The sequence below is a fragment of the Lagenorhynchus albirostris genome, chromosome 3 (assembly GCF_949774975.1).
Source record: "Lagenorhynchus albirostris chromosome 3, mLagAlb1.1, whole genome shotgun sequence".
Taxonomy (NCBI): Eukaryota; Metazoa; Chordata; class Mammalia; order Artiodactyla; family Delphinidae; genus Lagenorhynchus; species Lagenorhynchus albirostris.
In genome coordinates this window covers 59,972,939-60,000,218 of record NC_083097.1, presented here as the reverse complement: position 1 = coordinate 60,000,218, position 27,280 = coordinate 59,972,939, and the positions used below count along the sequence as shown (strand labels likewise).

The following is a 27,280-nucleotide window of genomic DNA, read 5'->3' as shown; positions in this document are numbered from 1 at the left end:
GCCGCGATTAGAGAAAGCCCACGCACAGAAACGAAGACCCAACACAGCCAAAAATAAATAAATTAAATGAATAAATTTATTGAAAAAAGAGAATCTGGAAGCAGAGACTTCTGCCTCTGCTTTTGAAGCTAACAAGTGGCTAATCTTACTAATATAGGCTGATGGATTAGTCTGGCACTACTGGGAAAGGGCAAACCTACAACCTCTTCCTCTGAGGCAACCTGTGCCTTGTCCCTTCACGCCTCCCTTACGGAGGTAAAACCTCATCACACTGTTCCCCAGAATGACTTTTATACAAATAGGATGAATCCCAGAAAGATCAATTACTGAATCTGTTTCTCTTCCCTTTTCCTAAATTGGAATGTTTTCAGACCAGCAAAATTTTCTTTCAGAAAGCTGACCTTTTAGTTTATTGTGATTCAGAATCAGAGATTCCTTTGTAGGGCGATTATTAAGTTAGATCCTACTCTACCACCTTAGGCCAATCTTAAGAGATAGGCACTCCTTTAGATTCCCTCCCTTCCCTCCCCACACCCCGGAGGTTATCAGTCATTAATTCTTAAAAAGAATGCTCAGTCTATAGAAGAGTAAAGGGTTGACCTTAGCTGTGATTAATAGACACCAGTGACTAGCGTCACGGATAGTTCGATACTGAAGAGTTAACTCATTACTCACAAGAATTTCTCCTTCCTTTCACCTCACATTTGTAACAATTTAAATGGGATTAGGAACTGACGAGCATTAGACACCAAGTCCCTGGGGAAACCGTGTGCAAACTGTGAGCACGGTCTTTATACCCATTGTTACTTCCAGTACTCGCAGCAGTCCTGTGAGATGGGCGTTATTCCCCACCTCAGTTAGGAAACTGAGTAGAGGTTTGGTCATCAAGGGCATGTGGCTAGGGTGACCCCCGATGTGAGGCTGGGCTCCTGCCTCCTTGTAACTCCACCGAGCCCTGAATTCCTGGTACAGCTTTCTCCCCTCTCGACTCGGGACTCCCCAGTACGGCGCCACCATTTTGAAGTTTGAAAGTGTTGGACGCGTTCCATGTGATGGAGTGTTTGAACATGTTTTCTAAACCACCGCTTCAGTTCAGCTTCGGGTTTTCCGTTCTCGAGGAAGTCACATGATGCAGCCTCCTCAACAGGACAGAGTAGGGAACAGACGGACCCAGTGACTGGCAAACGTGCCCCCCTGCCAGAACCCCAACCCAGGTGTTCCCCATTCCCAGCCCTCATGTACAAGGGACAATCCTGAACTTTCTGAGAGCTCCAAGTCAATACATTTAATTCTGGAAAAGAAGGGAACTATGAATAACCAAGATCCTTACGACCACATCACCTGAGTCCCCTCCTCTGTGCATGGCTGCCATCTCCTCTTTCTGTCTCCCTTATAGGACACTTGTGACTGCATTTAGGGCTGACCCAAGTAATCCAGGAAAATCTCTCATCTCAACATCCTTAATTTAATCATGTTTAGTCACAGCCAAGACCCTTTTTCTGAATATCAGGACAGGTATAGGTTCCAGGAATTAGGACCTGATATCTTTGAGAGCCATTATTCAGGCTACTGTACACCCATACTGGTTTATAACATTATTTACAACATTACAATGAGTTACAACATTATTCAAAAAATTTTTTTAACAAGTTAAAAGTAAAATTCACCCCACAGTGTAGCTAAGAAATAGCTGTAAATTATTGTCACCTCTAGCACACATCTTCACTAAATTCTCTCTTTACCTTCCCAACATCTCCATGAAGGCAAATTTTATGCTTATTTCACAGATCGGCGGCCACGTGAATGTTGAAGGCTCAGGGATCACATAGCACACTCATGTCTATATTTCCAGCTGATGACTGTTTTGACTGACATATTTGACAGACATATGAGAAGGCTGGATTGGTGATACCTTAACAGAGAACAAAGTCAGGCATATAAACCGGTGCTGGGGAGCTAGCTGATCCCTCTTTTGTTGTTAGAATATAAACTAACTGAAGAATCACTTTTATTACCCCACGGGGTTCTCTGAGGACTAAATGAACCATAAAGCTCTTTACAACCAGCAGTTATTACATCCAAGAGTCTGGGCATGCTCTGTTTTTCCATTATAAGGAAGCCAGCTGTGAGGGTGACTGTAACATGCAAGGGAGTTGCTTAATGAGTATCTCAGTGGCTTGTCTCTTTCTCAGTTATGTGAATGGCTCACCAAGCATGTCCCTACGCTTACTGGCCATTAATTTTTAAACTACCGAGTACTAGTCAGATTTCAAAAACACACACTTTTCGGTGAAAACACGCTGCTCTTGTTAGTCTTCAGACTAGTTTAGGCCTCCCTTTACATGCTAACTTAGCACCTTCGACCTTCCCTTCTTTTTTTTTTTTTTGCGGTACGTGGGCCTCTCACCGCCGCGGACTCTCCCGTTGCGGAGCACTGGCTCCGGACGCGCAGGCTCAGCGGCCATGGCTCACGGGCCCAGCCGCCCCGTGGCATGTGGGATCCTCCCGGACCGGGGCACGAACCTATGTCCCCTGCATCGGCAGGCGGACCCTCAACCACTGAGCCACCAGGGAAGCCCGACCTTCCCTTCATTTAAATAATCTGGTCAACTGTTCACAGTGAGATGGGCTGTGTGTGCTACGCACAGAACACCCAGCATCTGCCTGGAGGTACAGCGCAGTCAGGCAGAGCTAATTGCCTACCTAATATCTCTTTGTCCCCTTGTTCTGTAACAATACTCTAGTTTTCAGATGAGCATGATGCTACTCAGAATCAAGGACACATTTTCCAGCCAAGACAGCTGTAAGGTTTCCAGCCATCACAGGTACATACCATATATAACCGCAAAATGTTCATTATTGTAAAAGTATCCTCACTGCCCCATCCCCATTCTAAGTTGCTTCCTTATCTCTTGGTTTACCTCAACAAAACTCACAAAGAGGAGGAGGAAATCAAGATTTTCACCGAATTTCCCTTCAACTAGTCTGCAATCATATATAGAGTATACTAAGAACATGAGATTCTTTCTGACACTACAGAAGGGAGAGATCCCGTCCTCCACTCTCCAACCCCGCTGCACAGAAAGAGCACCCACTTGCCTGAGTGCCACATGCAGTGCCATGTGGGAGGCCAGAGTGGGCGTGGAGAAGTGGGAGGTGGGAAACTGCCACGTGATAGAGTCTAGCGATTCTAACCCTTCAACGGCCCGTGTACAACATCCTCACATTCAGATTTACGTACACGTATATAAATAAAAGACCATCCTAATTAATAAATGATATTAAAAAGTTAAACCTTTGCCTACAAGACAGACTAACCGCCCCACCTTCCACCTGACAATACTATATACCAATACACACAGACACACACACACACACACACACACCAGTCATGGTAAATAAGAATAGCACCACTGTATTCATGGTGCCTGGAACAGTGTTTAATCAGTAAGATAAAACCTGGTGACTAATTAAAAAATTAAACATCTTATATTCCAGAGAGTTTCCAGGTTAAATGATTACTAGCCTGATAGTGAGAAAATGTGCTTAAGACAGGTATGAGAAGGAAAAAGAATGAACAGCAGGCAACAGCTCACTTATCACTTGTAACAGCTGTAATGGTGGTTACACTGGCCAAATAGTGAATTACTTTGGAGGAAGTTTAAATTCAGTCATCTTTTATATGATATTCAAATATATCATCAGCTTCTTTTAAATGGGTGTTTGTCACTTTTGAGGCTGTGATAACATTCATTCTATTAAGGGAATGCCTGTTTAAAAACAAAAATAACTGAATTGTAATACTTCTCTGTGCTGCAAGACCAGTAACCCATCAAAATTTCAGATATTTGGCAAATATTCATTTAGGAAAATTCCACCTAATCACTTGATAGGTGTTCAGCAATAGTTAGTCAAAGATAAACAGAAGCATCTAATATTCTGAAAATTGAGCCACAGGGGCTGAAATTGATGTTTCAGGGGGGAAAATAGGAGTTTATCTCAACATAAAGCAGTATATTGATATAAGCCTGAAACATAACTAAGGTAAGCTAGTCTTTTATGGGTAAAATCCTACGGAGGGAGGGAGATAAATTGGGCAGAATCGTAAATCCATGTTTTAGGGACCTGAGCAGAATCTAAATTGATACTATCCCTGTATCGGACGAACATGTCATAACCGTGAGATTTATTTTATTTAAAAGATGGCTAAAAATTCCCATGATAAGCTATTCAAACCGCAGACCTTTTGTATTTTTAGTCCGTGTCAACTTTTTCCATGAAGATTCAACCGAATATCTTTATTCCAAAGCTAATTCTTCCTCTACATTTAAAAGCAATGTACGCTTCAAGCATATCGGTCTTTGTATTAGTACACATTCTCAACTTCTCCAAAGTTACCATAGCAACCCTCACTAATTTGGCCTTGGCTAGATTTTTAAGGGGAGAAAAAAAGGTGAGTCTAAATATTAAGGACCAAATTGTCACAAAAATACTATATCACCAAAGATTAAAACCAGAAAAGTGTATAACCTGGGAGAATCACGGACAATCTTCCTACTAGGCTGTGAGAAACTCAAAATTAAGATTCACGGTTAAAATGTACTTTAAGTATGTCGAATATCTAAAATGCAACTGGAGGCTTCCCTGGTGGCACAGTGGTTGAGAGTCCGCCTGCCGATGGAAGGGACACGGGTTCGTGCCCCGGTCCGGGAGGATCCCGCGTGCCGCGGAGAGGCTGGGCCCGTGGGCCGTGGCCGCTGAGCCTGCGCGTCTGGAGCCTGTGCTCCGCAACGGGAGAGGCCACAGCAGTGAGAGGCCCACGTACCACAAAAAAAATAAATAAAAAAATAAAAAAATAAAATGCAACTGGAAAAGATCAGCCTCCTGCACGCCCCAATCTAGAAGCTACAGAGAACAGAAGGTGCCCGATAGTATACACCTGCTGTCTCACCAGAGACACGTCCAGGGCCAAGCAGGAGCGCCTGGCCAGAGGACAGGGAGCTGCTCAGTGTTAAGGGATCCGCCCAGACCTGCTCTGACACCCAGCTCTGCCCATTTCTCCTATGACTAGAAACACGTTCAACCCCCAGTGGGCGCTTGTACTATACGGAGAATTGATTTCTATAAAAACCCCAAACACTAGGACCCTACTAAGGGCTTTAAGAACTAACCCATGCAAATGCTAATACTAGGCAGTTTTCACTAAAAAACAGGGAAAACTCGAATATTTGCTTACTCCCCAATGCAACTAAAATGTAGCAAAAAGGATTCTTTCCTTACCACACCACAGGCAATCAGAACCCATTACTAACGTAAAAGCATTTCAAAGTTATTACAGATAGGGTTTTGCGGTACGTGTCTATGTGTGTACGTTATTTAATAAATCTTTACATATCAAAAGGGCTCAAAGCGTTCTACAAAAAGATACTTACGTAGGAAACATCATCATCTGGAGAACTGCGTTCTGAACTGGGCTCTGAAAGTTACTTTGGTTTTCTTGCCCCTTTGACCATCTGCACACTACCTTAGAATGCTAAAGGGAAAGCAGAGATCAAAATAATTTTTAAAAATTAAGAGTACTTTGGGGCTTCCCTGGTGGCGCAGTGGTTGAGAGTCCGCCTGCCGATGCAGGGGACACGGGTTCGTGCCCCGGTCCGGGAGGATCCCACATGCCGCGGAGGCTGGGCCCGTGAGCCATGGCCGCTGAGCCTGTGTGTCCCGAGCCTGTGCTCTGCAACGGGAGAGGCCACAACAGTGAGAGGCCCACGTACCGCAAAAAAACAAAAATTAAGAGTATTTTATAAGCCTGACACATTGAGCCACTGCTTCACTGGGTGGAGCAGAAGAGAATTCCCTCCATCTTCTGATGCCTACCAGTACACGGACATGGGGGAATACTCTGGAAAGGAATGAACGTGCAGAGCTCAGAACTGGGAAGGAAAGCATCAAACAAATGGACAGAGACCAGTTAGCGCTCTAGACACCCCTCCCCACCTGAGGGGCTTTCCAGAGCGACCTTCACACCTGCCCCTCCCATATCTGTAATGGCCGCTGGACTAGATTATTCCTATAAACGAAGGACAATGTTGGCACCTGGGTGAAGCAATCCCCTTAAGCCTTTATAGCACATGAAACTACATGCTCCATTTTGGGTTGTTTGAAGTTTTAGTTTCTTTTGAGGCTTAGCTTAAATTTAGGTTTTAAACCAAGAAAGCAACCAACAGAACATCTGGAGTCCGAGCTGGAAGTCATTTTAACCACCACACCTTTGACAAGAGCCTGCTGGAAACCAGGTGTCCAATGGAGCGACAGGAGGAGTAACCATGACCAGTGAGACAGCCTCTGCCCTCAAAGAACTTGCACCCTTAACACCCCAGAGTCAGGCAGGCTTCTCCCCTCTACCCACACTGCAGCCCTCAGTTACTTTGATAACATAACCACAACACCTAGCTCCAGAAGGTTTCTCAGGAGAATAGAAGAGCTTTTATTTTCCCCTTGATCCTTGCCCATCCTGTGGCTCCTCCCGGTGGGCCTCTGAGGGGCTGAGTCATCTATTTGGAGTCCTCTGCTCAACCCCTCAATTCTGCTTGGCTGGTGTGGGGTAGGGGTCGGGGGTGGAGAGAAGAGGCATTAGGACAAGCATAAGGGAGAAGGATATTAAGACCAGAGCCTGGGAAGAGAGGTGCACACGTATCATTGATCTACAGGGGAGTGGGCAAGCGGAGGTGAGCCTAAATGAGCTTGATTTCAGAAGAGGTACCGTCCTGCTGCAGTGCTCCGGGTGGCAAGGAGAAAACATGCAGCCTTTCATATGCACCTGACCTGAAGAAGTCCAGTTTCTCTGCTGCCCGTTACCTATAAGACATGGCGACTAACTCCCAGCCCTGCCCAAGGTGGCAGATGAAAGGCGCAACACTTTCTAACCACCTTATTTTTCCAGCTGAAGGAGACGATATTTCTGCTAAGGATGATGTTTAAAAACTGGATTTGCTCTGCCAACATTGGTCAAAGTATTTTCCTCAATGGATGCTTTACTGTGAAAAGGTGTCATTCATCAGACGTGCATTTCCAGGTTTAAAAAGCAATTTCCTAGTCTCCCTCTGATATAAAAAGAGGGGCCTGTATGTTATACTGAAAATACTGTTTACAGAAGGAAGATTCCACCGCGAGGCTGTCCAGACATATTCATTCTTCCCCACATAAACCTATTCCACCTCTATTTATGCTAGACAGGAAATAAATGTGCAAACAACATCAATAAAAAGCAGCTGAGGGCACACATTCTTTGACTAAGTTGGGATGCCTGATTCACAGCTGTTCCTACTCCTGAAAATGTTTTTGTAATAAACAATGGCGTTTAAGAAGTATGTTGTTCCACGTTCCAACACTTTATAATTTACACCAATACACTGCTTGACTTTCAGCCTGCTTTTCCCTTTGTAACACCATGATGTAGGTGTGACCGGTATCCTGGACCTATTTTGCAAATAAGGGGGCTGAGACATTGAGACTGTGCTTTGCTCAAGGTCACTCAGATGCTAAGAGAACCAGGACTAGGGAAAAGCAATCAACTCTGGTTTATACACTGTTTGAGAAGAACAAAGTCAGCATGTCACCGCCACACCTGACTTTCAGTCAAAGGCCAAATTAAACATTGAGTCAGCTAATTTTATTTAGATAATGCTGCTCTGACAGCTAAGAGACTGCATTTTCTGTTGCTTCCGCAGCTGTACACAATGAATTGTTCTGTTAAAAAAAAAATTCAGAAAATGTTGGCCTGGGTAGAGAGGGAGCATCCTTCCTGACCTTTGCTACAGTAGAGACTTTGTTTCTAGTCCCAGGTACTAAAGTGTCCATATTGGGCCTATTTCCTTCTTCTGAGTGCTTGTTTTACTCTCCACCTCCTCCCTCCATCACCACCCGTGTAATATTAAGCACTGTGGACAGGTCTTAATTTAACTCTTGAGTCTAAAAATAAGGTGGCCAATTTTGTTACAGTCCATCATTAAGTCCTTCATTAAGTAAGAGACCAGGACAAAAGTACCATGGATTTGCTGCCCACAGAGAGGCCTGTTGACCAACAGGTGACTTTCTAATCACCACCTTATCAGCATCCATCTTAACATCATGGACAAAGTAAGAGACCATCAGAGGCAGAAGCTGAAATCACCCTTCTCCCTCCACCTCTCCCCACCACAGGTGCCATGGTATTATCCACTCACCCCGGGCAAAGGTGAGGCAGGTGTACTGGGGCTAAAAACACAAGAAAGGGAGAAATCATTGCACGCCACTTAGTATTCCTATAAGTATCTTAGCAAGTTCGTTTCTGTTCTAAATGTGAATATGGGCTTGCAACAACATGGAGGGACTTGGAGGATATTACGCTGAGTGAAATAAGTCAGACAGAGGAAGACAAATACTGTGTGATCTCACTTACATGTGGAATCTAAAAAATACAACGAAAGAGAACAAAATAGTGGTCACCAGTGGGGATGGGGAAGGGGGGAGAGGCAAGAGAGGGGTAGGGGATTAAGAAGTACAATGCATTATGTTTAAAATAAGTTGCAAGGATATATTGTACAACACAGGGAATACAGCCAATATTTTATAATAGCTATAAATGGACTATAACCATTAAAAATTGTGAGTCACTATATTGTACACCTGTAACATATTTTACAGCAACTATACTTCAATTAAAAAAATAAATGTGAATTTGGGAAGGAAATTAAGGGAGAAAAATGTCAAGTCTGCTTCATTGGTGAATTCTCCGTTTCTACCCTCTGAAACCTTTACTCTACTTCCAGTGCACACAAAACACATGCTCATCTTCGCTTGGCATAGTCAGAAGCTCCTTCAGAGCCCCCAGCTCCGTGGACTAAAGCACCGAGTGAATAGAGCCTGTCCTGTCCCATGCGGTGGCGCCCAGGCCATGTGTCCACTGAACATGTAATGTGCAGCTAGTCTGAATTGAGATGTGGGGGAAAAAAAAAAAAGACAGTCATATACTTCATTATTGGTTGTACATTGATTAATATATTGAAATGATATTTTATATATACTTGGGTTAAATAAAATATAGTAAAGTTACTTTCACCTGTTTCTGTCGGTTTTTTAATGCGGCTGCTAGAAACCCTGCCACTCCTGCACCCCTCCCCCTTCCAGCCCCAACTGAGCCTGCTTCCCCTTTGTTCTGCCTATATCCAGCCTGGCAGGCACATCAGGAATAAGACAGGAACGCTCCCACTAGTCCTTATTTCATCTATCAGTTTCTCAAAACTAACACACAGCTCCGCACCACACAAATGAATGTATGTTATTGTCTGACATAGCTGCTGGACTTCTGAGCATCCCCATCTATCATTTATGTTTGCTGAACCTTTGCTAACTCATCCTCGAGTCTGCCCCGTTGGTGTGTTTTAGACTGCAGGCAGCGCTGATCCACAAAAAGCCTATTTCGATCCATTTGTGCAGAATGCATTGGTAGGAGTTGGGGGGGGGGCTCTATCTACACAGAGGGCCTTTAAAACTCCCATTCCATTATCTCACGGGCACAGCAGCCACTAGAAAAACTGCCCCATGGAAATGGAAGGGTGAGCAGAGCAGCTCGCAGTCCTAGAGAATCCAGAACAGTGAGCGGTGTGGCACGTGCACCACTGAACATCTGTGGATAACAGAGTGTATATCGCACATGAGTGCCACCATTTGGGGACCACCATCTCCACAATAAAATGCCCAAGCACAGTCAGCTAGTCTGTGTTCCCCAAAGGGACCCATACAATTCAGAAGTGAAAATCATCAATTACCAGCAAGAGCTATTTAATGGAGAGAATCAGCACCCCTCACAAGGCTCCTCTACGCCAAATCACACTGGATAAGAATCCCAGCGTGGGACTCCTGAGATGACTACATCATTCACACAGGTAAACCAACCTCACCCGCGCTGTGCCAGGCCCTGTACAAAGCACTAGGGCTACTGAGAGTAAGAACATCTTCCTCAAGGAGCTTCCCGATGGCTAGCAGAGGACAACAGGTGGTAAAAGTCACCATCAACTATAATGAGTGCAATGGGAGCAGAACAAGGACCCAAGGCAAAACCCAGGAGGGAATGACTCACCACAGGAAGGTCTCCAAAGGGTCAGACAAGTGTGGGCCACTGAGCCAGCCTAAGGAGGTACCCATCGACTCCATGGGTACTACAGAGCCAGGAAAGGTTTTAAGCAGGAAAGACTTCATCAGACATGACTTCCTGGCTTCTCCCTAATCATATTAATACAACAAGCTGTAGATGTGATCTACACAAAGAAGATCAGTGTTCTTCATCCAAGAGATGCCCATAGTTACCAAACCTCATAGTTACCAAACCAGGCTCAAGATACGTGTAAGCACGTTGGTCCAGCTGCAGGGTGAACCCTGCTCGTGTCATGAGACAAACACAGTGCATCACCATCAGCATTTTTTGAACAAATGAATTAGAACAGAACAGTAAATGTCAGGGTGTGTTGTATATACCAATGGTTAAGTGCTGCTCTGTGAGTCTCTGTTGTTTAGTTAGACAGACATGCACACTTCTGCACATCATCTCACACGGGTATCTGGGGTCATGATGTAAAACTGTTTTACTCCGGGTCACAAGGTGTTAAAGTCATTTCTTAAAGTGTTTGTCACAAGTAGTGAATTATTAATAAATCAGTAACAGAGGATCTCTAATGGGCCCCTACCATAGTTAAATAAATCGGAACTTGTTTTTGTATTGGTTTCAGCCTCCTGCTTAATGCCAACAGAAATGCTGACCCATAAGCACTATTTCAGGTAAGTCATTTGTCTCACTAAGTCCTACGAAGCAGTTCTCTTTATACACACCCCCCTAATCTACTCTAATCTAATTTATACACACTCCTTTGGATGTGTCTCTGGAACTCTTGACCTGCTATAAAAATGTAATTCTCTTCTAGTCTCAACTTTTTGTTTACACTTTCCCCACCTACTTGTTTTAATGGCAATCTGGCTTTTCCTTCACAACACCACTTCTCATAAACCAGGGATGATGCTTCCCCAAATTTCCTTAACTCGCAGGACCAAAGAAGGGAGGGTCATTCATCACCATTCCCACTGAACTTTCTTCCAGGCCATGTCCTATCACCTCCATTCCAAGATCTCTCCCCGCACCTCACTCCTGTCTCATGCCCCAACCTTGTCACTCTTCTCCATCCTGATCCACGACTTTCCTTTCTTGCCATAATCACTGTGTACCTCCCATGCCCACCTCTGTTTAGAGGCTTCAAGAAGGTGGGTGAGGGCTTCCCTGGTGGCACAGTGGTTAAGAATCCCCCTGCCAATGCAGGAGACACGGGTTCGAGCCCTGGTCTGGGAAGATCCCACATGCCGCGGAGCAACTAAGCCCATGTACCACAACTACTGAGCCTGTGCTCTAGAGCCCGCAAGCCACAACTACTGAGCCCATGTGCCACAACTACTGAAGCCTACGTGCCTAGAGCCCGTGCTCCACAGCAAGAGAAGCCACCGCAATGAGAAGCCTGCGCCCTGAAACGAAGACCCCAACACAGCCAAAAATAAAAACAACTTAATTAATTTAAAAAAAAAAAAAAAGGTGGACGATCTTGGGAATACCCAAAAGCACAGTTCAGAGATTTCCTCCTCCACCTAAAGATTTCACCTCCATTCTACTCACACTGCACACAAGCCCCACCACACCTTGGACCTTATCACTACCCAGAAATACTCCACCTTTAAGATCTAGGCTTCCAAACCTCTGGCCGTAGCTTTCTGTTTACCTACTTCTCCACTTCCTTATTCTTTTAGGTCCTGCCCTTCATCCTCATCAGAGCTGGTTCCTTGACTCTTGCTACTGCCCTCCATCTTACCCATACTGGCTTCATGAGCCTCCTTGTTGAATTGGGACCTCAAGGCCACCCAATGTCAATGATGCTCACACGAACACCCTGGGGTCCCTGTTTCTTTCTTTCTTCTTTTTTTTTGGGGGGGAGGGGCCATACCTCATAGCATGCAGGATCTTAGTTCCCTGACCAGGGATCGAACCCATGTCCCCTGCAATGGAAGCACAGAGCCCTAAGCACTGGACCGCCAAGGAAGTCCCTGGGGTCCCTTTTTCTGACTTTCTCAGAACCAACATGCCAATCCCTGAGCCCAGTTACCCCGTTCATCTTCTCTCAGCTTGGAAAAATTCACAGGAACATGCTGATTGGCTCTATGAGGAAAACTGAGAACGTTAGTTGCCTCTTCAAAACTGCCCAAGCTTTCAATCCAACCCTGGCTGAGGCACGATCACTTTCTCTACAGCAGCTGTTTTCATTTCTCCATTCTCCTATCCTTCTCCTTCTTATATCAGCAGATGACTCCCCTCAATACCCTTCCTCTTTCCATCTCATTACAGAGGAAGAGATGTCCATGTTCTTTGCATCTGAGCAGGGGTGGGAAAGCTGGAGCTGCTGAGGCAGCATCATTCAGAGACGAGAGCATAATTCTCAAACCTCAGTGTGCATCAACCTTTACCTGAGTGATTTGGTTTTTTTAATCTGTGGTGGAGAATTTTTATTTATTTGTTTATTTATTTATTTATTGAAGGATAGTTGACTTACAATGTTTCAGGTGTACCGCACAGTGATTCAGTTGCGTATACATACATATATATGTACATATATTCTTTTTCAAATTCTTTTCCATTACAGGTTACCTGAATGATTTGTTAAAATGCAGACTCCAGGGCCCTAGAGACGGATTTGCAGGGTCTGGAGCAAACCCCAGAAGCCTGTGACCCTTATGCAGGTGGTAACTGAATTTGAGAATCACTGTTCAAAGTCATCCTCTCACTCAGATGATGGAGCTGCCTCAACTTTTGCCCTGTGAAATACCAGAGACAGGAACAGCTGGATATTACAAATTATTTGAAGAAAAAAAAAAAAAATCAATGAACATTTAAGCCAAGAAAGGCTGAATGAGGAAAGTATGGAAATGACAAGAACTGTGAATTCTTTTTTTTTTTTTTAAGAACTGTGAATTCTTGAATTCTTATTCTAGCACCTAAACGGGTTCAAATTTCTTAGCAAAAATGAAAGCTATATGACAAAAATGTACAAATGGCTAACTCCCCCACCCTAAGAATTCGATGTTTCACTAAAAGCAAACAAACTGAATTTACCAAACAATAAGCTTAATATTCATTTTTATTTCTGTGTATTTTCACCACTGAGCTTTCTACTAATACTTTTCCTGATCAGCATGACTTAGAATCATGAGAGAAAAGAGTTGTCAACAGCCAGGAGACCTTTATCCTAATCCCAAATCTGCCACTAACTCTACCATTGAATGAAGTTGATGAACTTCTCTGTGCCTCAGTGTCCCCATATACAAAATAAGGATTTGCACTCTTAGAGGAAAACAAAAATGTTCAGACCAAAAAGCCAGTGGAAGACCGTCCTACAAATGCGAGACAAGAGAAAAATCACTGTGTAACAAGCTTGTACCAATACTGTCCTCCAGCAGCCTTGCTTGGAGTCCCTCTATGCCTTGAATGATGACACTGTTCTATGACTTTTAAGCATCACAGCATGAGGCAGCATCTGGTGGGGAGATTCATACAGGAAGGAAGAGACCTCAGCAGTGTTTGCTCTTCATACCTTTTGATGTTTCAACAAAAAAGCAAAGCATTCTTTCAAACCAGCCACAACAGTGGCAGAACCAAAAAGACAAGCGATGAGTTGCATGTAGAATCCAGTCACAACCCAGAAGAAAGATGCACCAGAACCATCTCGTGTGAGAAGAGAATAAAATCCACATCACTGAAAAGTGCAAATTCCTACTAAAACTTTAAGAAGACTGATAGAAAAGAGACAGAGAGAAGAAAGGGAGGGAGGGAGAATACAAGGTAAATTCTTCCCAGAACAAACTATTAGTAGTAGTCACAGTTAAAACAAAACCAAACAAGTAAGCACCAGAAAAAGGAAAAAAAGAGCCAGAAAAAGAGAAACAGAAAGACAATGTATGGCTATATTTTGCTAATGCTACCAAAACTCAAGAACTGAGAACTGATCAAGAATGAGAACAATGCTGTGCGGCGTGACCAAAAATGAAAAAAAGAAAAGAAAAGAAAAAAAAAGAATGAGAACAAAGTTAGTCCACATAGAACCTAGAAACCAAGACCACCCAAACCAAGGTTTTGAACTTAAGACATGATCAAAACACATGAAGAAATAAAGAAGTCAGACAGTGTTAGCCTTTAAGCACACAGGTTTTGAAGTCAGACAGGCAGAGTTGGAATACAGTTTATGTTGCCAGTTAACCGTGATCTTAGAAAAATTACTTAAGTTTTTCCAGGACTCAGTTTCTCCACCTATAAAATGGGGATAACCCCGTGTAAGTTGATTGCTCCGGGCACCACGCCTGGTGACTGGACGCTCAGTGTGATAACCCCTGTAGTAAAGAATGTTTGAGACCATGGAAAATTCCAAACACCTCCCAGCTCTCCAGCTTCAAAAAGCCTGAGAAACAAATGTGAACTCTGGGATCAAGTGTCAGTTGCTCAACTTCCCCTTGGCTGGAAAAGATTCATATTGATTATTTGTATTTAAAAATATCAGCGCTCTGAGAAGTTATGCTTTCATCTGTCAGATCACACCTGACTGGCACTTATCCAACACAAACCCAAGGTTAGAACTCAAAACCTGCGAAATTAAAAACAAAAGTCTCCCAACTCTGTGTCCCAACCCCAGGCTTGGCAGATAATCCTGCAGAGTCTAGATCTGCCCCAAGGCATTTGACCTCCCAGTGTCCTCTGTTCCCTAAATCCACTCCCTTGTCAAACCCTATGGCTTCTCCCTTTATAACCTTAATGTCTGTGCCTCCCACTCCCGCTCCACAATCCCTGGTCACTGCCCAGCTGGATGGCAGCCCCTGAGGCTCCAGCCACAAGCACCACACCCCGGCAGGAAGGGCTGGCTGGTACCCTGTCTCCTCTGGTTCCACTGAGACAGCCTACTGAGCCTCACCCTTGCCCAGGCTACGCCCCACAACCTTCTTCTCACAGGTTACTGCCTCTCCCTACCATTGGGATGTGCCTTGCTGGGTCGAGCCCTGACTGCCAAAAAAGGTCCTGTGTCTCTCTGGCCTATGACTCCCGAGGCCAGCCGGTTAGAAGGCAGCCCCAAACAGACCAGTCCTCAGCGGCAGGCCCTCCCCTTGGAGGAGCCAGACCCTGAGAAGGGCCCCTGCTCTCAACTCAGCTGCGCCCCCTGCCCCACCAGCCTGCCAGCAGCTGCACGGAGCAGCCCCACCCTTCATCTTGTCCCCCTGGACAGCAGAAGTGAGGGCACAGTCAGGGAGAGAACAAGGAAGAAGGGGGAAATGAAGAATTACCATAGAAACATGAAAGCTATTTATGGTTTGAAAATGCAGTTAGGAATTCCTTAAAACTTCATTAACGTTCTGTATAGAGCAGCAACATGTCTCTCAATAAGTTGATTACTAAGAAAGGTATTTCCCTCCCAATTCCAAATTTCTATTAGCATTGCGTATGAACACAGCCATGGGCAGCATCCTTAGGAGTAAAGACAGTGAGGTCCAAAAGCGCAGAGGAAATCCAGAGGATTCTCTAAAGCATTCTCCAGCCTATAGATTCTTTTTCTTAAAGTATGTAATCATAAATACTCAGAGTTAAGCAATCCCACACGCCAGGCTCTCCCTTGCTTACACATTTGTAACGTTTCTCCTTTCAGAGCTGATTCTCTAACTCACTACTGGGTAAGGCCAGAGCTTGAGGCTTGATCTAATCAATGAGGTGTCCTTTTGGTATCTGAGTTGTAAGCATTGACATAAAAGGAATCACACCCGTGTTTTGTTTCCTTTCCAGGGCACACACAAAACTGTCCCAGACTCGCTAATACAAAGAACAGCTTGGCTCACATAAAGGGCTCTTTGAAGATAATATTTCTAAACAAGCCCATCACCAAGGGAAGGCTTTTTCGCTTTGTTTATTTTCAGAGGTAAGACAGAAAAAGTAAGCACAGCAAAAGATTTGTATGCATTTTCTCTTTCCTTAAAAAAAGGAATATTATATTTCAGGAACTTTCCTTGGGAAACACAATAGCAACCCCATTCATAACTACTTGCTCAACTGCAATTTGCAAACTCCCTCTCCATTTCTTGCCAAGATTCCCTCTCCCATTCCCTGACCTTCATAACAGCTCCAGCTGGATTTCCTTCCTCAATCCCCAAAGAGAACCCACTATCTTCAATTTTGCACAGTTGTCCTAAAAAACTGAAGAACTGAAGTTCTTAAAATAGACTTATTTTCATTATTTAAATATATTTTGCAGAGATTAATATGAAATCTACTCAGCAGTATTAATTTTTTTGGAAAGGCAACTCCTTTCATTTAAACAGAGAGATTTCCGGCATCAGAGAGAATTTTCAAAGTCCATATAAATAGCAGACTTGTCTGCCTCATTTCAGCAAAATTCACACTGCAAAGAAGCTATCAAGTTAGCTTTCTGGGCCTACCTGAAAAGAAAACTTAATCCATTTAGTATTATTTAATATGGTAGAGGAAGGAACAACTTAGTTTAAAATGGCTCACAATTCAAAAACATCAAGGCATAAATAACCTTAGTACCATCACCATTTAGACCAAGTCATCATCTAATTCCTGGTTTGGTTTCTGACGGTAATAAAGTCTATTCCCCTCACCCCCACAAACACACACAAACTGCCCCTTGCTGGGGTCAATTTCAAAGGCTATGTACACACCCTGTAGAAGGCAGCTTCTAAGGTGGCCCTCAGTGATCCTCACCTTCTTGAATTCATCCCTTTGTGTAGTCCTTTCCCCTTGAACACAAGACAGATTTAGTAACTTGATTCTAATGAATAAAACACAGCAAACTACGGGATGTCATTTTTGAGAACTTGAGGCTACAAGAAGACTGGCTTCTGCTGTACGTGCCCTTTCTTGCTCTCAGGCTCGCTCACCCTGATGAAAGCCAGCTGCCACGGTGTGAGCTGCCCTAGGGAGGGCCCATATGTCAAAGGAAGCCTCTGGCCAACTGCCGAGGAGGACTAGGTCCTCAGTCCCAAAGTCTAGCTGCCGACACCAAGTGAGCTTCCGGAAGCAGATCTGTCCTGCCTGAATCTCGAGAGGACCACAGCTTTGTGAGAGACCCAGAACCAGGGGACCCAGGAAGCTCTGCACAGATTCCTGACCCTCAGAAGGGAGATCGGCTCAGTGCTTTGTGACCACCTAGAGGGGTGGGATAGGGAGGGTGGGAGGGAGACACAAGAGGGAGGAGACATGGGGATATATGTATATGTACAGCTGATTCACTTTGTTATACAGCAGAAACTAACACACCATTGTAAAGCAATTATACTCCAATAAAGATGTTAAAAAAAATAAAATAAAAACAAAGAAAAATAAAACAAACAAACCAAAAATTTGTCGCTTAAGTCACTAAGTTTGAGAGTAAACACAGTCATGGATAACGAATACATATGCCAGACATCCTCTGCCCTCCTGCCACCATTATGATTAGCTCTCCATGACATCATCTAAACCCTTTAGCCTGTAGAGAAACACACCTCCTGGGGTGAAGAGCCACTCTGTAAAGTAGTTATCTCTCTTTTTTGAGATATGCCCTAAAAATATGTGTTTTTCATTTTTCCTTCATTGCCATTAATATTAGTGTTTGGGACTTAATTAAGAAGGCTTTATACACAGACGTCATCATTTTATAAACTGTGAGCAATCATTTCAGCCACAGTCATTTTTAATACACAAGCTGCCTCTTCCTCTCTTCATTCATTGAAAAATGCTCTATACTCTTTTCTGGGTATCTTCTAGTTTACTGTAGTGGCATTAAGTTGTCTAGAATTACTAGACAGTGGGTCAGTGGGTCACATCTGATTATAATATAGAATCTTCCATCAAGACAAATATCAAATTTGACCTCCAGGCTGACAGTCTGACCAAATCATCTAGAATCCTGTCTACCATGAATCTAATTCATATCCTACTTGTTACCTCCAGGAGAACTAAAACATACAGGAAGCAGAATACAATCAATCCTCATTAGTAACAAAAATTCAATGCTGGGCATTAAGTAATTCATTCAAATGTGGGGGAGACACGATGTCACGGATACCTTATAATTGGGGTATTTGACCCAGATGGTGATGTCAGAGAAGGATTCCCTGAAAAAAGTGAGCTTCCATCTGAAGACAGAGCAGAGTCTCACTCAATAACGAGGAAAAGGAAGCAGCACATGCAAACATCCCGTGTAGGAGAAAACATGGAAATGAAAAGGGGTCAACGTGGCTGGAAGATAGAGCAATAGGGAACGGGGCACATGATGAAACTGGAGAGGCTGGAATGACTGGACTATGCGGAACCTATGAGTCCCTAAAGCAGCTCGGTTTTTATCCTGAGTATTGAGAAACCACTGGAAGATTTTGAACCGATCAGAATTTTGAAAAGATTCATCTGATAAAGGATTGAAGCAACCAGAGGTGTGGGGAAACCAGTTAGAGACCACTATAGCAATCTAGCAAGTGATGTTGGAAGCCTGCAGTAGGTTGATGCTGGAATAGAGACGTGAATACACGAGAGAGATTTAGGAGGATGGTGGGTTAGATACAAGGAGATACCCATGCACACACATACAGAGAGATTAATAAAGCAAATAAAAGTGAAGGAAGGAATTTTAAACTCATGAGTAAAAGCTTTAACCTCATAGCAGTGAGCTTTTCTGAACACAGAATTATTAGCTGTTTGGTCTCCATCTCCAAAAGTGACCCTATTGTGCCTGTTTCCACACAGTGGGTGCTCACAAAAAAATTGGTAAACGGTGTTTAGACATCTCATGTATGTTTGGAGTACCTTCCATATGCACTTTATCTGCTAAACACCATTTAATCATATTCAACAGCTTTACTAAGGACCTCTCCAAGCCAGGCTGAGCAAAGGAACTTTTCTTTAATAACAGCTTTAATGAGATATATAGACAATTGACTCTTTCAAGTGTACAATTCAGTGGTTTTTAGTATACTCAGAGAGTTGTGCAATCATCACCATAATCAGTTTTAGAAGATTTTGGTCCCAGCAAAAAGAAACTCATACCATGAGCATCACTCCCCAACCCCCCAATCCCACCAGCCCTAGGCAACCACAAATCTACTTTCTGTCTCTACGGATTTGCCTATTCTGGGCATTTCATATAAATGGAATCATAACAATATGTGTGGCCTTTTGTGTCTAGCTTCCTTCATTCAGCATATTTTCAAGGTCCACCCATGTTGTAAGTATGTATCAGTACTTCATCCTTTGTTTTTTAAGATTATTTTTTTTTAGAGCAGTTTTAGGTTCACAACAAAATTGAGGGGAAGGTACTGAGGCTTCCCATATACCCCCTGCCCCCAAAGACATGCACAGTCTCTCCCATTATCAACATCCCGCCAGTGTGGAACATTTATTTTAACTGATGAACCTACATTGACATATCAATCACCCAAAGTCCACAGTTACATTACAGTTCACTCTTGTTTCTATATATTCTATGGGTTTGGACAAATATATCATGGCATTTATCTATCACTGTGGTATCTTACAGAGTATTCTTACTGCCCTAAAAAATTCTCTGTGCCTCTATACTCATCCATCTCCCCACAACCACTGATATTTTTACTGTCTCCACACTTCTACCTTTTCCAGAATACCAAATACTTGGAATCATAATAAAATGTAGCTTTTTCAGATAGGCTCTTTTCACATCATAATATGAATTTAAGGTTCCTCTGTGGCTTTTTATGGCTTGCTAGTTTATTTCTTTTTAGCGCTGAATAATATTCCATTGTCTGGATGTATCAAAGTTCATTTATTCATTCATCTACTGAAGGACCTCCTGATTGCTTCCAAGTTTGGGCTGTTATGAAAAAAGTTTCTATAAACATCCATATGCAGCTTTGTGTGTGGACATAGCCTTCACTCCACTGGGTAAACAGAAGGAGCACAATTGCTGGGTCATATGGTAAGAATGTGTTTAGTTTTGTAAGAAACTGTAGAACTATATCCCAAAGTGACTGTACAATTTTGCATTTCCACAAGCAACAAATGAGAGTTCCTGTTGCTCCACATCCTCGTCAGCATTTGGTGGTGTCAGTGTTCAGATTTTGGCCCTTCTGGTGGGCGTGTAGTGGTGTTTTGTTGTTGTTTTATTTTGCATTTCCCTGATGACCTATGATGTGGAGCATCTCTTCCTATGCTTATTTGCCATCTATATATCTTCTTTGGTGAGGTGTCTGTTAAGGTCTTTGGCCCATATATTAATCAGGTTGTTTTCTGACTGTTGGGTCTTAAGAGTTCTTTATGTATCTTGGATAACATTCCTTTATCAGTGTGTCTTTTGTAAATACTTTCTCCCAGTCAGTGGCTTCTCTTCTCATTCTCTTGACATTGTCTATTGCAGAGCAGAAACTTTTAAATGTAATGAAGTCCAGCTCACCAATTCTTTCTTTCATGGATCATGACATTGGTGCTATATCTTAAAAGCCATTGCCAGGGACTTCCCTGGTGGTCCAGTGGGTAAGACTCCATGCTCCCAATGCAGGGGGCCAGGGTTCAATCCCTGGTCGGGGACCTAGATCCTACATTCATGCTGCAACTAAAAGTTCGCATGCCACAACTAAAGATCCCACACGTCACAACTAAGACCCTGTGCAGCATGCATGCATAAATGAATGAATGTAAATAAATAAATAAAGCCATTGCCAGACTCAAGTTCATCTAGGGTTTTCTCCTTTATCATTAGCCTCTGGGAGTTTTAGAGTTTTGAATTTTACATGTTGATCTGATCCATTTGAGTCAATTTTTGTGAAGGGTGTAAAGTCTGTGTCTCGATTTCATTGTCTGCATGTGGATGCCCAGTTGTTCCAGCACCATTTGTTGAAAAAGACAATCTTTGCTCCACTGTATTGCTTTGCTCCTTTGTCAAAGTTCAACTGACTGTATCTACAGGGGTCTACTTCTATGCTCTCTATTGTGTCCCACTGATCTATTTGTCCATTTTTTCACCAGTACCACACTGTCTTGATTACTGTAGCTTTATATTAAGTTTGAAGTCAGGTAGTGTCATTCCTCCAACTTTGTTCTCCTTCAATATTGTGTTGGCTATTCTAGGTCTTTTGCTTCTCCATATAAACTTTAAAATCCAGTTGTTGATATCCACAAAATAACTTTCTGGAATTTTGACTGGGATTGCATTGAGGCTATAGATCAAGCTGGGAAGAACTATCTTGACAATATTGAGTCTTCCTATCCATGAATATGGAATATCTGTTTATTTATTCTTTGATTTCACTCATCAGAGTTTTGTGGTTTTCCTCATATAGATCTTGTATACATTTTGTTAAATTTATACCTAAGTATTTCATTTTGGGGGATGCTAATGTAAATGGTAATGTATTTTACTTTTAAATTCCACTTGTTCATTGCTGGTACATAAGAAAGCAATGGACTTGTATGTTAACCTTGTATCCTGCAAGCATGTTATAATTGCTTATTAGTTCCAGGATTTTTTTTTATTCTTTCAGGTTTTCTATATTGCCAATCATGTCATCTGCAAACAAAGATTTTATCTTCCTTTCCAATCTGTATATCGTCTATTTCCCTTTCTTGTTTTATTGCATTAGCTAAAACTTCCACTATAATATTGAAAAGGAGCGATGAGGGGGAATACCTTTGGCTTGTACCTGATCTTAGTGAGAAAGTTTCAAGTTTCTCACCAGAAAGTATGATGTTAGCTGTAGGGTTTTTGTAAATAGTCTTTCTCAAGTTCAGGATGTTTCCCTATATTCCTACTTTACTAAGAATTTTTATCATGAATAGGTACTGAATTTTGTCAAATGCTTTTTCTGCATCTAATGATATAATCATATGATTTTTTCTTATTTAGACTGTTGATGTGATGAAGCACATTAACTGATTTTCAAATGTTGAACCAGCCTTGCAAACCTGGGATAAATTCCGCTTGGTTGTGATTTATATAGTTCTTTTTATACACTGTTAAATCTGATTTGCTAATACATTTTTATAGCTGAATAATGTTTCATTATATGGATATATCACACACTGTTTATCTATTCATCAGTAGACGGACATTTGAGTTGTTTCCACTTTTTGCTCTAATGAATAACGCTTCAATGAACATTTGTGTGCAGGTTTTTGTGTGGACACAGGTTTTCAATTTTCTTGAGGATATACCTAGTGGTGGAATTGTTGGATCATATAGTAACTCCGTATTTAATTTTTTGAGGCGCTACCAGACTGTTTTACAAAGTAGCTCCACCGTTTTACAATCCAACCAGCAATGTACAAGGGTTCCAATCTCTCTACATCCTTAAAAACACTTGTGATTGTCATTCTGTTTGATTATAGCTATCCTAGCATGAAACGGTATCTCATTGTGGTTTTGATTTGCATTTCCCTAATGACTGATGTTAAGTATCCTCTCCTGTTCTTATGGTTCATTTGTGTATCTTATTTGGAAAAATGTCTATTCAGAAACTTTGCCCTTTTATTTTTTTTTTCCAGTACGCGGGCCTCTCACCGTTGTGGAGCACAAGCTCCGGACGCACAGGCTCAGCAGCCATGGCTCACGGGCCAAGCCGCTCCGCGGCATGTGGGATCTTCCCGGACTGGGGCACGAACCCGTGTCCCCTGCATCGGCAGGCGGACTCTCAACCATTGCGTCACCAGGGAAGCCCTGCCCATTTTTAAATTAGGCTATTTACTTTTTATGGTGTGCTGTAAGAGTTCTTTATATATTCTGAATACAAGTCTCTTATCAAATATATGATTTGCCAATATTTTCCCCCATTCCATGAGTTGTCTTTTCAATTTCTTGATGACATCTCTTTGAATAAAAAAGGTTTAATTTTCATGATGTCTAATTTATCTAGTTTTCTTTTTTTGGCTTGTGCCTTTGATGTCAAGTCTCAAAACCACTGCCTAACCCAAGGTCACAAAGATTTACTGCTGTGTTTTCTTCTAAGAGATTTACAGTTGTGGTTCACACACTTAGATTAACAAAACCATTTTAGGATAACTTTTGTATATGGTACGAGGTAGGGATCCAAATTCATTTTTATGCATGTATATATCCAGTTGTCTCAGCATCATTTGTTGAAAAGACTGTTTTTCTTCCCCCACTGAATTGGCTTGATTGAATGATTTTTAGATTAAACTAAGCTTGCATTGCTGGGATAAATCCCCCTTGATGGTATACAATCCTTTTTAGATGTCGCTGAACTCAGTTTGAGTTTGTTGAGGATTTTTGTATTTGTATTCATAAGGGATACTGGTCTGTAGTTTTCTTGAGGTACCTTTAGTTTTGGTATCAGAGTAATACTGGTCTCAACAGAATGAGTTAGGAAGTGTTCTCTCCCCTTACACTTTTTGGAAGAGCGGGAAGGTTTCTGAGTATTGACTCAATCTTTTTTACTTGTTTTACATCTATTCAGTTTTTAAAATTTCTTCTTCAGTCAGTTTTAGTAGTTTGTGTCTTTCTAGGAATCTGTATATTTCATCTAGGTTAACTAATCTGTTGGCATATAATTGTTCACAGCATTCCATCAACATCCTTTTTATTTCTATAGTGTTGGTAGTGATATCCTCCTCTGAATGAAGCAACTTTTAAATGGTCTGAGATTAATGATCACAGAATCTTGAAAGTAATAAAACCAAACTGAAAGATACACTGGACTCTTACAACTCTGAATTTTGAGTTACAGGACATATAGGCTAGGTATCCTTCCAGTTCTCACCCTTGGAAAGAAAAAATAGAGGCACAAAGACAGACCCAATACATCTCTACTTGAAATGCACCAAAGTCAGTTCAACTGAAATAAATAAGAAACAGTTCCTAGCTAAACTTTCACATTCTAAGTGTACCATTCAGTAGAAATTCAATATTCTAAGGCAACTACACTCACATGAACACACACGTGCATGCACTATAATAAACCCGGTATGATAAATTCCTAAGGCATTAACACTGTAAAAGGATCAGGCAATAAACCCTTTCAAATAAATAACTTTTTGAATACTAACTCACCCCTTCATTTATTTCCTGAGTTCAGGACCATCGAATTCTGTACACTATGCTTTCTGAAATCATAGCAAACATATCTTTTAATAGCCACATAATTTTTACATACTCCATAACCAAAAAACAGCTTCCCTAGGCTTCCCTGGTAGCGCAGTGGTTGAGAGTCCGCCTGCCGATGCGGGGGACGCGGGTTCGTGCCCCGGTCCGGGAAGATCCCACATTGCTGCGGAGTGGCTAGGCCCGTGAGCCGTGACCGCTGAGCCTGCGCATCCAGAGCCTGCACTCCACAACGGGAGAGGCCACAAAAGTGAGAGGCCCGCGTATCGCAAAAAAAAAAAAAAAAAAAAAACAGCTTCCCTGAAAGTCATAATAAGTGTTCAGATATTAATAAAAGATTCATAAATACATATTACATCTAATCTCTCCTTGTAAGATAAATTTATGAAAACCATCCTAGAGGAAAAGCTGTGTATTTTACAATCTATTCTTTCAACAAAACTATTCCTAAGGAAGCTTTCTTCAAAGAACTTGGACTAATTGTTACGTTGATTTTTTCTTTAAACTTTGTCTTTTTTAAAAATAATTTATTTATTTATTTACTTATTTATTTTTGGCTGCATTGGGTCTTTGTTGCTGTGCGCGGGCTTTCTCTAGTTGTGGCAAGCGGGGGCCACTCTTCGTTGCGGTGCGCAGGCTTCTCACCGCGGTGGCTTCTCTTGTGGAGCACGGGGTCTAGGTGCGCGGGCTTAACAGTTGTGGCAGTGGGCTCAGTAGTTGTGGCTCGTGGGCTCTAGAGCACAGGCTCAGTAGTTGCGGTGCACGGGCTTAGTTGCTCCACGGCATGTGGGATCTTCCCGGACTAGGGCTGGAACCCGTGTCTCCTGCATTGGCAGGTGGATTCCCAACCACTGCACCACCAGGGAAGTCCAGCATGTTTATTTTGAATGTCTGTGAATCCCTCTCCCTATCTAACTTTAGCCACAATTTGACTAAAAGCATGTTTTTAATAATCTTAGACTGACAGTGAGTCTTCAGTGACTTGCAACCTAACTGTCAACTTCCAGACACATTAAATAACCTTAAAACCTGAGCCTTTAGAGCTTAGAGCTACACGGCTCTGTTAAAACATTAAACAACCTTGGAAAACCCCCTTTTAAGCAATTTTGAGGCCAAATTAGTGCATGTGTCACTGAATGTTCTTCTACAAAACAGTGATTAGAAACCTCATTCTTCTAGCTCTGTAGGTAGCTATTTATCAGTGATCAGAGATAATTAACACCAATGACCATTAACTCAATGTTTATTTTCTACAGAGATGAGAGAGCTGGAACATATCTGTCCATGAAACAATACTGTTGCTTGATCACAGCACAAAGCATTAAATCAGAATCTAACCCATGGCATATGGGCACTGCATTATGCACCCAGCAAAGGACAAAGTTCTGATTCCCCTGATACCGAGGCCTAAGTGCAAATACTTTATCTTCACTTTCTCCTTGGAGAACCCAACATTGACTTGTAATCTAAAAAGTCTAAAAGAGTCAGTGTGATTTTAGAGACAACATATCCTAAGTGGTCACACACCCATGGGTTAAAAAGGAGATTGCTGTCATAAACCTACTCTCCAGCTTAGTGAACGATGGACTTCAGTCTGAAATGCTATTTTTCTACTGGGTATATAGGGATATATAATTATACATTAATTAATAAGAGTAGTAATAATTATAATCATTGGGGTAGAGTTGGGGAAAAGATATGAGGAGGCTCTGGAGGAAAAGGAAGTTGATTTAAGTCTCTGCTGCTTCCCCACATCCATGCCAGAGAGATGAGAAATTCTGAAATAATCTGCAATTTGCCTAGAGATTTCCTAGGAGGCTCTAAGGAAGAAAAAGGAACAGTTGCCTCCCTAGTGCCTTGACCATGGCTGTGGTAGCAACTTTTTCTCAGTTCTGCCATTTACAAAACCCAGGTGGTTCTTCTCCCATTACCTTACTACCAAAAAGGCTGCAGATGAGTTATTAAAAATACAGTACCCCAAAGCTCATCTCCAAGAGAAGGTACGCAAATAGACTAAGTTTGAATCTTACCTTTTGGCTTCCTCCAGGTGGCACAAATATTCATACGCGATATTCTGCCGCCTCCTCTCATCCATCTCCTCTGCTGAGAGTCTTTCATCGTCCACAATAGCTAGAAATAGAGGATAACATCACATGACTTGATAAGGGCAGTGTTCATCAAATAATGAGACGACCAGCTAGGAAAGACGCATATGCAGCTCAACACTGAATAATGAGAGATGGGGGTATTGAAACATCAAGTGCAGAAAGAGATTTGCTGTTGGACTTGACAATATTGTATTATTTCTAGCAGAAAATGCAATACTGAAGTATAAGTTGACATTAAATAATAGCAGGAGAATAGCAATCAGATTTCACAGACATGATGCCACAGGATTTAGACATCCTCAAGTCAATTAGAGGACGGCCTACCAGCAACAACTTCGCTCAACAAGCTTGTAGAATTGGTCCAATGGCTCAGCTTGGACCATCCTAGAAATTCTGGGGTTGAACAAAGAATCTACAAGGACCTGTGTTTTAACACTAGAGGGAATTAAGGTTTCTCATCCAACCCAACTCCTACTTTACAGATGACAAAGTCACTAAAATCCCTCCCTCGTTTATCTCTTGGTCTACAAGGCTAACTTTCCCTGGTCAACAGGTATCCTAAGGAAAAAAGCCATGGAGACAGCCAGTGAGCAGAGTCTCCGAGCCCACACCCTTTATTCCAACACAAGCCTAGTTTATAAACTGCCACGCTTCAGCCTTGCTTTTCTGTAGAGAGCACAGCTTCCCCGTTTCCTGATTGCATTTCCTCTGCCTGCGGGCTCAACAGTACCCCACAGCCGCCAACAGTCACATCAGCCAACTCTTAGCTGCCTATTTACACGACAACACTCCTCTCTCATGAAAAGGACCCCCTTTTCCTGTTCAGTCCTGAACTTTCATTCTGATGGTTGTAAAATGAATGTGGTTTCTCGTTTGTTAGATTACTCATCTAACGAAGACAATGTGTGCCGGCAGCAAGGCTGTGGTCACGAGGGGCAGGACCGTCCGTGTTTGCTCTTTTGTTCCCCAGCTGCCAGCGCCAGTCAG

At 42.4% G+C, this 27,280-nt stretch overlaps 1 protein-coding gene across 1 annotated transcript in view; it reads right to left on the bottom strand.

The window, feature by feature from the left end:
• The window catches only part of IQGAP2 (IQ motif containing GTPase activating protein 2), a 286,204-nt gene that overhangs the window by 213,633 nt on the left and 45,291 nt on the right, over window positions 1-27,280 (bottom strand). Inside the window, exon 2 of the mRNA XM_060143147.1 lies at window positions 26,216-26,315. Coding sequence (XP_059999130.1) covers window positions 26,216-26,315 — 100 coding nt within the window. The remainder of the gene's footprint in view (window positions 1-26,215; window positions 26,316-27,280) is intronic.